Source organism: Pelobates fuscus, chromosome 4 (genome assembly GCF_036172605.1).
Source record: "Pelobates fuscus isolate aPelFus1 chromosome 4, aPelFus1.pri, whole genome shotgun sequence".
Lineage (NCBI taxonomy): Eukaryota > Metazoa > Chordata > Amphibia > Anura > Pelobatidae > Pelobates > Pelobates fuscus.
Window position 1 is genome coordinate 111,213,691 of NC_086320.1, and position 12,123 is coordinate 111,225,813.

Consider the following 12,123-nt stretch of genomic DNA (forward strand, 5'->3'; position numbering starts at 1 on the left):
CTGCCCAATTTTTTAAATACTTTCATTAGTCCCTGGCCTTATCTTATAGTTAGGATAGCCTTATGCCTATCCCACGCATGCTTAAACTCCTTTACTGTGTTAACCTTAAAATAACTTCGCTTTCTCTTACAGGAGCTGTACATCTGACTGATATAACAGGTGTCTGATCACATTGGAATGCCAGATTACACATTGGGAATTCTCTCATGCAAAAAGTACTGTTCTGAAGATCTACCTTGTCTTCTGCAAACAATAGCATTCCGTTATCTACTGTTGATTGGATGGTTTGTTCATAGCTAAAAGATCTGCCTGTAGGGAATCTATAAGTCAATCTTGCATATCCATAGCCTTCGAAGTAACTTCTCTCGGACTCTTCTTTATGTCTGCAATCACACAGAAGTCAATTTGCAAAAGATGAAAAGTGAGCACTAAAACTTGAATTCAATTTCAGAAACTTACATGAACATAGGACAAATGGAATATGTTAATTATAGTGTATAATGCATGACATGGTTAACATTCGGTCACAAAGCTGCAGTTTTTTAATGACACTTGCAAGTGTCTGCAATGTATAAAAAAAATAGCTGCATATGCAAATCACATGTTACAAGCCAATCAGTGCTTACATCTAGACAATTAATAAGGCCACAAGTAATTTACAGACACAAATATATTTTTTGCATTAATTTGCATATTTTGCTATGGAATTGCTGAGACAGGAATGCCTAGAGTATGTTTCTGTGACCGCACAACAACAAATCATGCAACCCACAAGTGTAAATACCAGAAAACATGTGTAAACTATTCCTAAAAAACTTATCTTCATCTATATAGTGTACAATCCAATCAAGGCACTCCCGCAGTACTACACTACTATATCAGATCTCACTACCTACAGGTTTCCCCATTAATGATGAACATTTTGTTGCAATAAACAGTACCTGCTGCATGGCTCAACCTCGGTAGTGTTGAGGTTGAACGTTTTTTTGAAGTTATACAAGCTGATTCCAATTTGGTTGAGGAAATCAAATTCAATGCATCCTTTGTAATTAGGATAGTTCAAGCTTGATGGAGGCTGAAAAACAATGTGCACAGATCGTGTTACACATAATCAATACTTATTACTTCAAACGATTTTGCTTAATACACTTAAAGTAAATATAATAAAATCATATAAATAAGGAATTGTTTTTCATTCCACGTACTTGCTGTTTTTTTTTAAAACTTTCTAGGGATAGTCAAGAGGTATACTGAAACAAAGTAAGGGCTACTTTATCTCAATATTTTCCTACGCCTGACACTTCTAGACACTTGGCGGAGCTACTTCCATCTAGAAGTGTCAATCCACCCCCAGCAGTTACCAGTGACGGTTGCAGGGAATTGTCTTTATCTATGGAGGATCCCATGGTTTTACAGAATCCTCCATAAACCCCAATGCTTTACTCTCGCACATGGGCGAGTACCGCAGTAATGTCTCTCCTGGCGAAGATGGCGGCTCCTGTGAGCGACAGGTCCAAATAAGTAGATCTCACCTTTCCCTGCTCCCCCCAGCCACTGGACTCCCAGCAGCGATGTCACCGTCGGGAGTCTTTGCAAATTCGGCAAAGTACCCAAACGGTGACAGTGCCGCTTTTAGAAGAGATAAAAATAAAGAGTGTTATTCACCAAAGGCCACATATTCACTAATTAAATCCAAATGGCAAAATAGATCCAAAAAAGCCAGGGTGTGACTATAACTGAATTGTAGGGTTTTTTAAATCTCTCTTTCGCCATTGAGACTTAATTTGCTAAAATTCTGTGTTTAGTGAATAACCTTGGAAGATTGATATTTCTGTAATTTAGAATTAAAGGTACTGTAATTTATTTTTATAGATACCAAAGGTACAAATAACTGAACCCCATCCCAAACAAATAACTAACACACATAAAAAAATCTTACTCTGAAATCTGCTGGGTACCCTGCCACATAAAAGACGGCATCACTGGGATCAAGGTCGAAAAGAGTGTGCCTCTGGGCCTCTGTTTTATATGTAGCAGGAGCGTCCGGCTTAGTTGATGTGTATGATTTTATATATTCTAGGGTAGCATGCTGATAGATTCTGGAAAAGAAACACAGGCATTTGATGAAAACCGTCAAGACAGACAGCCAGTACATGCATATGGAAAACGGAATTATTGAAGAGCTTGCCTTTCTAAAACAACCCGATCCATAATGGCTTCTCTTGGGTTACTGTCAGTTGTATAAGGATCCACGTGTATTCTAGCTTCATTTCCTCCCAGATTATAGACATACAAGAGTCTATCATCTTCGATAGCAAACCCCATGTAATCTTTGGTGGTCTACATAAAATAAAAATTGCAGTAATAAGAAGCAACACAATGAATATTGGACGCAGTGCAAGACACATTGTAACTATCTCATATAAATACACACACACACAAATAAAAATACCAGCAGCATTCACGAGTCTTTATCTTCAAAAAGGTTCGTATTTTGTGCTTCATTGCATGCTCAGGTACATAAAGGTGAATCAACATTTCAGTCCAGAGACTTTTATTAATAAAACAAAGAAATCTGCACTATTACGTTTTGTGATTATTCACGTTAACAAGCAAGACACACAACACTAACATCAATGCAACATGACTTCCATGTGCACCCACTGTGAGATGTGTACTGCTGAGGATCATTCACATTTTTTTCAAATGTCTCCTTAAAAAGTTTTTTTTTTTTTTTTTAAAGATACTGCATTTACTTAAAACGTTCAATTACATACTAAATACCTCAAGGGTAACCTTAAAGGATCACTTTAGTGTCAGGAAAACAAAGCCCCCACCCCTTCAGCAGCTTACCTGATTTCAGTGCCGGGTTCCCTCGGCGCTGGTGACCTCTCCTCCCCCGCCGACTTCAGCTCCCCTGTCCGACATCAGCGCGCGCATTCAAAGTGTCCATAGCAAAGCATTTCTCAATGCTTTCCTATGGACACTCTGCACGGTATTATGCCTCCAGCGCCGCAGATGCGCCTCTAGTGGCTGTCCGGAAGACAGCCACTAGAGGCTGGCTTAACCACAAATATAAACATTTGCATCTGAAGGGTTAAAACCTGAGGGACCTGGCACCCAGACCACTTCATTGAGCTGAAGTGGTCTGGGTTACTATAGTGTCCCTTTAAAAAGGACACTTCATAATTTAAAAAACAAATTCTAAAAAAATCCTTGTATAGTAGATATACCCACAATGACAACATGCATGTATTTTATATTGGGGTATATCTAAAACATCTTGTAAAAGCTCCAGTAGATCTCTTGCCTGAAATTGTTGAAAGCCCTCCCATTCTAACACCTCCTAGACTATATGTATGCTTTTATAAAAGTGCCAATTTCTATTGAAATATGCATTTTTTTTGTAAAATGAGAAAAGAGGACACACTCTTCACACATAAAGCTGATTAGTTGGTATAAAGATTGTCAAGCATTTCCTAGTAAAGTAAACGGTCATTTATCAAAGCAGCAGCCAATTTACTCTTCAGGAAAACCTAACAATTTTATATGAAACAATATAAAGAATTTTTTTATTGCAAAATCTAACATTTTTTTTAACTTCTGATTTACATTAATAACAGTTTTATGAATATAAAAGTATTACAGCAATAATAACATGGTAACCAATTTATATATATATATATACACAAGGTGAGTTCTTAAAATATTGGTAATTTCAACGCCCATGTGCCCCAGATGTTTGTGAGCTATATTTAACATGGTGTTCATATTCCCCATGTTCGTGTTAAGGAAATAAAAGGGACACGCCATTGCCCAAAAACAAAATAAATAAAAATCCCTTTTTAGTAGATATACCCCGAATCAAAGCTTAAACCCATTTAATAATACATTTTTTATTGGGGGTAAATCTAAAAACAGCTTACAAAACCTGCAGCCCTTGCAAATCCTCCCCTTATAACCCTGACTTTTCAGGGCAGGTGCTCTGAGAATTTGCTGCCTCTTGCATTTAACTCCACGGAGCTAACCAAATCAGGAAGTAACAGGACCTGTTGTCTGCCTGGATGCCTAGGGGGTGGAAAACAGTAATTTCTAATAGTGTAAATTTTACTGAAATCTGCACTTTCAGTAAATAGGACATACTCTTCACACATAGAGCTTTTCAGCAAGCTAAAGTGCTTTATGGGTGTGCAGTGCCCCTTTAAGTTCACATCCATTTGGGGTGCCATCGTTAGCTATCACTGGAGTGGGCTATATGTTTCTGCTTGGTAAATACATACATCCTTACTGCCCAGGTACATGACAAACATGTTTGGATTCAGCTGCCTTTTCCGACGGTCGGACCGGGACTGAGGTCTTTGTAGAAAGAATGTAAAAGACGTGTAGGCTTTTAAATCTTCAAGGTTAGTTGGAGGACGAACTTCAACTCCAGAAGTGCCATTAAAACGCATAGGTATTGCAATCTGACAACAAATGGAAACAGTGTTTTATTAAGACCTTGGGAAAATAAAATAATAAAAATAAAACAGAAACCAACTAACTCTATGACTTGTATGCTCCTGATTAATAGATCATTCTTATCGAGTCACTGTTGAACAAACCTTATTGGCAGCATCTCGAGCCTGCTGTATAAGCTCTCGTATGCGGCTCACGTCTTCCGAGATATTTCCTAGTGGCATCAGATTGTTGATGCGATTCATTGCTTCGAATAGATCCGGAAGACTATTGGTTAAGTTTTTCACTGTAATTTGGAAAGATAAAAAAAACAATATATTACTGTATCTTGTATATTGGTTTTACCTTGATAGAGAAGTTAATAAAAATGCAATTCATGGATTTGCTTTTAAGACAAATCCAGGTGCCTATAATTTCAAACCTGTAAAAAATGCTCACCAGATGTGCTAGCCTCAATCAAAACACTGTTAAAATTCTCATTTTGGGAGGTTCCTATAGTTTTTTTTAAGTTCTCTACATCCACTTCAATAGGCTCTAGCTCTTCCATGACATTATTAGTGATTTTATTGGCATTTATAACCAAGTCCTTGGCATTGTTGATCATGTTCTCTATGTCATCTGAAAAACAAAGCCAAATATGAATATAGTTTGGGAACTGTAGTCAAGAAAATATATTTCAATTAGAATATTTAGCCAGCGATACACTATATAAAAGAACTGAAAATCAACAGTTTCTCACCTCTTTTAATATCGCCGATGCTGGTTTGCAAAGCAGTCAAGTCGCCTGACAGTAGCTTCTTCTTATCGGTGGCTTCTACTAGTCTGTCTTTTAAATCTTCAAGTTCTGGTTTAATGCCTAAGTTTTAACAAGAAATGCATTTAGTGGATATTGCTTGTTTACTGTCGCAAATAGAAACATATATTCAGGGCAAGATTCTAGGAAAAGGGAAGGCAAACTAATGGCAATATGTAAATCCTCTTTTTTTTGGAGTTCAAAAGGTCCTCTATGTTCATAGGTGTGAGAAATGAGCCACCAAATACTGCATGGATCAAGAAGGCACCTGCCCCACTTAAAATGTTTCCTGCATTTTTATTTGACTCCTCGACTGTGCCCCACTGCACTAGGACAGACCTCAATTGTGTGTAATGTGCAAACGTTGACATATTTAGCAGACTGAGACTGAGAATATGGGACAGATTTTATATTACCTGCAAGAATTGAAATCTCCTACCCAAGCCTGTTTACTCCCAGCCTAATAGTTCTTTACATATAAACGCTGCACTGGTACCAGGAAGGTTACAATGGGAATATTGTTTAATTCACAGTACTTTTTATATTTCTATTATACTTAGAATATATGTATATATTATTCAGGAAAGAATCACTCGCTTGCACAGCTGTAACTATTTTATAATCACTTGGCAAGTTATTTCAAATCTTCATCGGGGTTTTTTAGATTGAGAATTGGTGATAAAAGCAGCTTGCCCCAGGGTTTCCCTTTTTTGTGTGTAGAGTGGTACATAGCCCTTCAAATTCAAAATAAGTACACATAATTGCAGCCTCATGTCCTGGTAAGGAAGGTCCCAGTCATGTATGAATGTCGATTAGCCAACATTTTATATAAAACCACGAATGTCTTTTACCTTATTATTAATTTATTATTTCAGATTGATAACAATCTTTCTGAATTGCATTGTCAAAAATAAATGAAAATGTTGCCATGCTAGTGTAGTATGTCACGGGCTCATTTCTCTTGATAGAAGGACATGGATTTGTGCGTCTTACAAAGGAATGGACTGCCTTTTGGCAGGGAATACCTTGAAAAGATTTTTGAGTTTTCTTGGCCTGATCCAGCAATGCTTCTGAATCTTCATTCGATTTCTTGGCCTTTCCTGGTAAGTCTTCACTTTGTACTTTCTGGAAGAGAAATATCCTAAATGAATCCAATAGCTGATAAAGGGACTATCTGAGAAATGTAGCAACTTGTAGAACTGATACTGAACTGATAATGGAACTGGAAATATTTGAGAAAGGGTCACTTTGCAGAGAGTTATTTAACTGCCAGGTGTCTGGTGGAGCACATGATGCAATGAGACTTACTAAAGACATCCAACAAATTATTAGGAGCCAACGCTCTCGTCCAGTGAATAAAGTCCAAAGTTAGTATGCATTGGTTTACAAATGTGGACGTACGTACAACAGAGCCAGCTAAGGTTGTGCTTTGATTGTCTCTTTGAAACATGTCATTTTAAATGTAGTGGGGAATTATGTGGGGTACGATATATAAGGGAAAAGAAAGAAAAAGCCACCAGGATTCTAGTAGGTGCATCATTGTTAAATCAGGTCTGTCCCCTATGTGACATCTCTGCAACGGAGCTAAAATCCATAAAAAGGAAAGGGTTATGCATTTCTTAATCAAAGTCATTTGGAATGTTCTTGGATGTGTTGATTTTTTTTTCATAAACAGAACAAATCATATGACGACAGAGCATGTTGTATGCTGAGGCTGAGCCGTGTGGTTTTTCTAATTCATGATCTGGTATATGGACACCTATAGCCGGTTACTTGTCTTTAAGCTGCGACCTATATCAGTATGTTACTACATGGAATGGACCTGCTTCAATGCTTAGTTCACTTTGCTATGCTTTTATCCACAATTACTGCAGAATTAGGAAACCTAATTCATCTCCAGTTCCTTTGACTAATCTGATTTTAAGAACATACAGGTTCGTCATTCTGAATGATTGGCTTACTGACTCATTTGTTTCTCAACATATCAACTGCAGGGAAATCTTTACAGTCTGTTTTTTAAGTGATACTTGATAATCTGTAACCCTTTATATCATCTTTATACTTTCCTGCTGCATAACTATATTAAATCACTGTACTGAAATCACATCTCCTACACCTTGTATTTCCATGTTTAATTAATTTCCTTTTGGTTTCTTCCCTAGATGAATTCTATATGCAAGAAAACTAGCATATCAAACTTGACACCACATCGTGGTACATATTCGTGTGCATTTCTGTGCACATCGGTATCTGTGTGTTATGCATGTGAGAATAGGTAATGCACCACCGGCATTGAGGTCGGACTTACCTTTAGAGCTGAATCGGCTGCTTCTTTTGCTTTTTTTGAAGCCTCGTCAGCCTCTTTCACTGCGTTTATGATGTCCCCATATGCATTTGTAGCATTAATTGCACATTTGACCAGTTCTTCACTGCTTGTGTTTTTCTTGATTCTGCATGGGTGCAAACACACAGGATAAACTAAGTTCTGGGACAGAACACGCTGAATAAACATCTGCAAAACGGCAACTATGCGCAGGTAATGCCAAGCTCTCTTATAACTGCTTTAATATATTGAATTGGCAATTTAATTATCTCCTATTCCCAGTGCTGTGAGACTCGCCCTCCAATACTTACTCAGAAAGCTGATTGGCTAGATTCTGCAATGACTGAGCGTGTTTTTCAGCCATTATCACTAGAGGCTCCTTACTGGCTGCCTTGGAAAGCATAGTGACTTTCTCATTGAGTTCTTGCTTGGCCCCATCCATCTGTGCAGCCAGTTTTTCGTAGTCCTTTCATTAAGATTAAAGAGAAAAAAATGGAGCAATGTTAAAATGCGAGTTACAGCAAGAAAGCGGAATCTGGAAAATAAAAACGGGTGCAACATTTTACGTGAAACTTAAATACCCTGTACGGAGTAAATTATAAACTCGCCAATAATCAACCTTCTGCTCCCAAAAGTCATATGGGAAATACAAGTTTAAAGTGCTGCATACATCATGCCTGCATCATACGCACAAACCTGGACCAATAACACCACATTTTTTAGTTTGATATCTTGGAAGATTTTATTCGGCATCTGCTGTGTAACCATGAATAGATCGGAGATCATAAAGGAGAAGTTACAGCAGCCACACCAGTTCCACATTTGGACAGAGGTCTGCCCCAGGTGAAAGATAATTCAACATGTATTATGCAGACAGACAGGAATAATTTCAAAATCCAACACATAACCTAAATAGATACGGAGGACTATCAGATACTGGCCAACACTATTTCTCCCTCATTGACATTAGACAGTATGAATTGCAGCATACCTCTTTGCTTTTCTGGAGCAGCCGTAACATGCTGCCGGTCTGTCCCAGGCTAGTTTCTGCAGCATTGAGATGAGTGGTTGCCTCTTTTTGCTGCCTGGTTAAATCTTTAATCCGTTTCTAGAGAAAGAAGAAAAAAAAATATTTGAAACAAGTTTAATTAAAAGGATAAGAGGATAATCAATGGATCCTAATGGTCGGAATCCATGATACTATTATTAATCTCATAAATTAACTAGTTCATGGTTGCAAAATACACACAGAAATAAAATATGGATATGTTTTTGTGTATATGTATGGCATGCCAAGCCTCCGTCTCTGTAGTTGCCTGTGTGCTATAACTACAGCCAAGTTTATAGAAACAAAGAGAGCTTTCACTGGTCTTATAAATGAATATTCCATTGCTTTATTTGAAGCAGAAAGGTGCAAATCACAACATGATCCATGTACGTTATATTTTATTTTTACTTTCTGTAATATTTAACAGACCCATTTTTAGTATACAAAGTCCCAAATTATCTATCAACTTGCATCTTGTTTACACACCTTTAGATCTTCTAGCGTTGCTTCATTGTCTTTGTTTATGTTATTGGCCTGCTTAGTTTGTCCAGAGGCGTCATCCAGAGCTTCCCTCAGGTCCTTTAGTTTTGCTTCATAGTCACTGATGGACTTGGTGATATCTTTCATCAATTGCTTGTGTTGGTCCTGATGTTTCTGAAACTGATTCCTCACACGACTGAGCACTGATTTAAAGCACCAAGGGGCAGCGTTAGATAAGTAATAGTCGGCTTCCATTTACTAATTTAGAAAATTGTTCCTGATTAGCTTTGAAGGAAACGTGTTTCTATATATTCATGTTTGTGCTTCTTTTAACCTGTGTGTTGTATCTATGGACAACACAATAATGCCAATAAATAAATACATTTTAAAAAAAACTGGGCCTCCCCTAGTCTTCAATCATTTAAGAAGTCCCTCAAAACCCACCTATACAGTAAAGCTTATGGCCTCCCATAGTAACTTCTATTTCGCAAACCTGTCTCTTGCTCTCTCTGAAAGGGCCACACTCCACTCTCATCTACACTTCTGCTCCATTCCCACCTTGTACTTAGCTGCGGTGTCCCTTGATGCCGTTCTTGTGGTGTGTTTATATTCCACCTCCTCTAGATTGTAAGTTCGTTTGAGCAGGGTCCTAATCAACCTATCGCTCCTGTAACATTTTGTAATTGTGTCGTTTATTGTCAAAGGGAAACTAATATTGTAAAGCGCTGCAGAATAAGTTGCCGCTATATAATAATACTGTAAGTACCTGCTGAATATTATCAGACCCTAAGAAACGAGTAGGGCAATATTTGACAGAGATATTGCTAATGCTCTGTATACTTAAAGAAGGAATATGTTCAGCTCAGTATATGGGATAGTGTCTTGTAAAGCTTACAAACCAAACACAACCCATGGAATTATCACACACTTTCCCTAGGCTATCAAAGAATGGTCAAATTATTTAAAAGCATTAACTTCATAGAGCTAGGATGCTGCCTAATGAAGTGGCCGTTTAATGTCAGGACATGGTAGTAGCGTCTCTATGGGCATGATTGTTATGATGAGATGGATAATGTTAACAGGTTCAAATTATTAATATTTAGAAAGTGACAATATTTTCTGCAGTGCTGTACAATGGGTCGACAAGACAAACAAGTCTAACTCACTAGTTCGAGTTACTGGAACAAGAAGTATGGTTTATTGGGTAACCATATGTGCACCATAGAAGCCGAATCCAACATTTGTATTACACTAAATCATACATCATTTTGGCTCTAGGTGGCATCATGTGGTAAGGGACATACAGTTATGCACACAGTACAATCTGCAGTTTGTTTTAAAAAAAAAAATATTAACAATATAGGAGGATACAATGTGTCGGATAAAGAGCAACTAACAAACAAAATTATCAACCGTAACAAGAGCAAAGATGCATAGATATGGGCACACAATTAGAAAAACATGTCAACAAAAATTGAGAAAATATTCTCCATAAAACCGTGTCGAATGTAAGTAGTGAATTCTGAGTTTTATCACATAAAAGTACTTACAAGCTTTTGCTTCTTCTTTCTCGTTTTCTGCTTCTCGTTTCTGCGAGCTTAAGTTTCGTTTTCGCATTTCAGATAACATGCGCAGAACCTCAGCCATGTTCTTAGAGGCATCTCCGGATGATACGCTTCCCTGACTGCTGGAAACTTCCTTCACTAGAACTGGAAATATCAGGTTGTGTTATAAACTCACTAGGGGTCAGAAAATGCAGCCAGGTATAAAACAATACTGAACATTACAATGTGTACTGTCACCAAGAAAAAAAATATATATATATATCAAACGTTTCTGTAAATTTAAGTTACATAAACACAAAAAAAATGCTACTCCATAGATAACTGGCTGACAGGATAAATAGCAAAGAGCAAAAAAAAACAAAAAAAAAAGAATAAAGAATAAAAATCAAATTTCACTAAGTAGGAATGGAAACAATACCGTTTTGATTAAAACATTTTAAAAAATAACTATTCAGGAATTGTATTTATGGAAGTGTTTACTATACACAGCAACATAATTGATGATAGATCACGAATGGAGGAAACCTACTGTTGATGTTCTTGAAGAGAAGATCTAGGGTCAGAAGAAGGTGGCTGGCGTTCTGAAAGGTGTTTTCAGCATTCATTGCCAATGCCTCGTATTTCTTCAAATCCTGTGAGGCCTGAAAAGAACTATCATGAATACACACAGGCTATCTGCCAATGATTATGAGATAATTGCTTGCTGTTATATTATATACCTTCTCTAACAGTGCAGCTATCTCTTTTTTCAGACCATTCGTATCAGTCTCCAGCTTGTCCACCTTTAATTTCTGACTTAGAATTTTATTGTTGTAGCTTTCATACTGAGACTGTAATGAAGAAAAAAAAAATCACAACATGCTTAGCATATTTCACAGATGCATGATTTATATGTATATACATATGCCCTGGCCTCCCAAGATTAGTGGGAGTTACGCACTCAGTAGGCAGCGTTAAATAGCCATTGTCAGATAATAAAACTGTAGGAGAGGATATTAGGAGACAGGAAGAGTGCGATTTTACTTTCCTAGCTTCTCTGCCAACATATTAACTATACCTCTGGTCTTTTATAGATGGGCACTGAGGGAAATGTACGCATGTATGTACCAAATAGATTGTTAAAGCGATACTCTAGTGCCAGGAAAGCAAACCTGTTTTCCCGGCACTGTAAAACCTTGGAGTGCCTCCCGCCCCCCATCCCACATCGCTGAAGGGGTTAAAACCCCTTCAGACACTTACCTGGGTCCAGCGCCGATGTCCCTCGGTGCTGGGTCAGACTCTGCCTACGCTCCTCCCCTGCCGACGTCTGGCAGGGAAGACCTAATGCGCATGTGCGGCAATGGCCATGCGCGCGCATTACATCTACCTATAAGAAAGCATTATTCAATGCTTTCCTATGGGGATTCCGGCGATGCTGGAGGTCCTCATGCATAGTGTGAGGACGTCCAGCTTCGTTTAG

General features: G+C 37.9%; 1 protein-coding gene across 1 annotated transcript in view; it reads right to left on the reverse strand.

The window, feature by feature from the left end:
* Positions 1 to 12,123, reverse strand: part of LAMA3 (laminin subunit alpha 3) — a 272,254-nt gene that overhangs the window by 13,404 nt on the left and 246,727 nt on the right. Inside the window, exons 47-62 of the mRNA XM_063451472.1 lie at positions 11,384 to 11,494; positions 11,194 to 11,305; positions 10,650 to 10,808; positions 9,106 to 9,302; positions 8,563 to 8,679; positions 7,883 to 8,037; positions 7,557 to 7,698; positions 6,274 to 6,373; positions 5,195 to 5,311; positions 4,894 to 5,073; positions 4,602 to 4,741; positions 4,281 to 4,463; positions 2,189 to 2,340; positions 1,940 to 2,099; positions 942 to 1,075; positions 236 to 383 (exon numbers count right to left, since the gene is read on the reverse strand). Of these exons, the coding sequence (XP_063307542.1) occupies positions 236 to 383; positions 942 to 1,075; positions 1,940 to 2,099; positions 2,189 to 2,340; positions 4,281 to 4,463; positions 4,602 to 4,741; positions 4,894 to 5,073; positions 5,195 to 5,311; positions 6,274 to 6,373; positions 7,557 to 7,698; positions 7,883 to 8,037; positions 8,563 to 8,679; positions 9,106 to 9,302; positions 10,650 to 10,808; positions 11,194 to 11,305; positions 11,384 to 11,494 (2,307 nt within the window). The remainder of the gene's footprint in view (positions 1 to 235; positions 384 to 941; positions 1,076 to 1,939; positions 2,100 to 2,188; positions 2,341 to 4,280; positions 4,464 to 4,601; positions 4,742 to 4,893; positions 5,074 to 5,194; positions 5,312 to 6,273; positions 6,374 to 7,556; positions 7,699 to 7,882; positions 8,038 to 8,562; positions 8,680 to 9,105; positions 9,303 to 10,649; positions 10,809 to 11,193; positions 11,306 to 11,383; positions 11,495 to 12,123) is intronic.